The 303-nt window shown below is 62.0% G+C and overlaps 1 protein-coding gene across 1 annotated transcript in view; it reads left to right on the top strand.

Annotated features, from left to right (window-relative positions):
* Nucleotides 1-303, top strand: part of PFKL (phosphofructokinase, liver) — a gene marked incomplete at its 5' end in the record, with an annotated part of 4,759 nt that overhangs the window by 332 nt on the left and 4,124 nt on the right. The window contains 1 exon segment of the mRNA XM_010181137.1: nt 6-220. Within this exon segment, the coding sequence (XP_010179439.1) occupies nt 6-220 (215 nt within the window).

The following is a 303-nucleotide window of genomic DNA, read 5'->3' as shown; positions in this document are numbered from 1 at the left end:
TGCGGGCTGCCCGTAACCTGGTGGAGCACGGCATCACCAACCTCTGCGTCATCGGTGGGGACGGCAGCCTGACGGGCGCCGACATCTTCCGCTCCGAGTGGTCCGGGCTGCTGGAGGAGCTGGTCCGAGATGGTGAGTGAATCCCCCCTCCCCCAAAATCCCTGGGTGGGTAGAGCTGAAAGCACCTAAGTGGTGTTGAGGTCTTGAAGGCCACCTTATCGCCATGACCTCCAAGGAGGGCTTGGGCTCCTTCGCCAAGGAGCCACAAGGCTTGCACTAGGGTGGGGGAATGGGAGAAACCTA

Source organism: Mesitornis unicolor, unplaced genomic scaffold, assembly GCF_000695765.1.
Source record: "Mesitornis unicolor isolate BGI_N332 unplaced genomic scaffold, ASM69576v1 scaffold41323, whole genome shotgun sequence".
In the NCBI taxonomy this organism is placed as follows: Eukaryota; Metazoa; Chordata; class Aves; order Mesitornithiformes; family Mesitornithidae; genus Mesitornis; species Mesitornis unicolor.
This window is presented reverse-complemented; position numbering and strand designations above follow the sequence as displayed.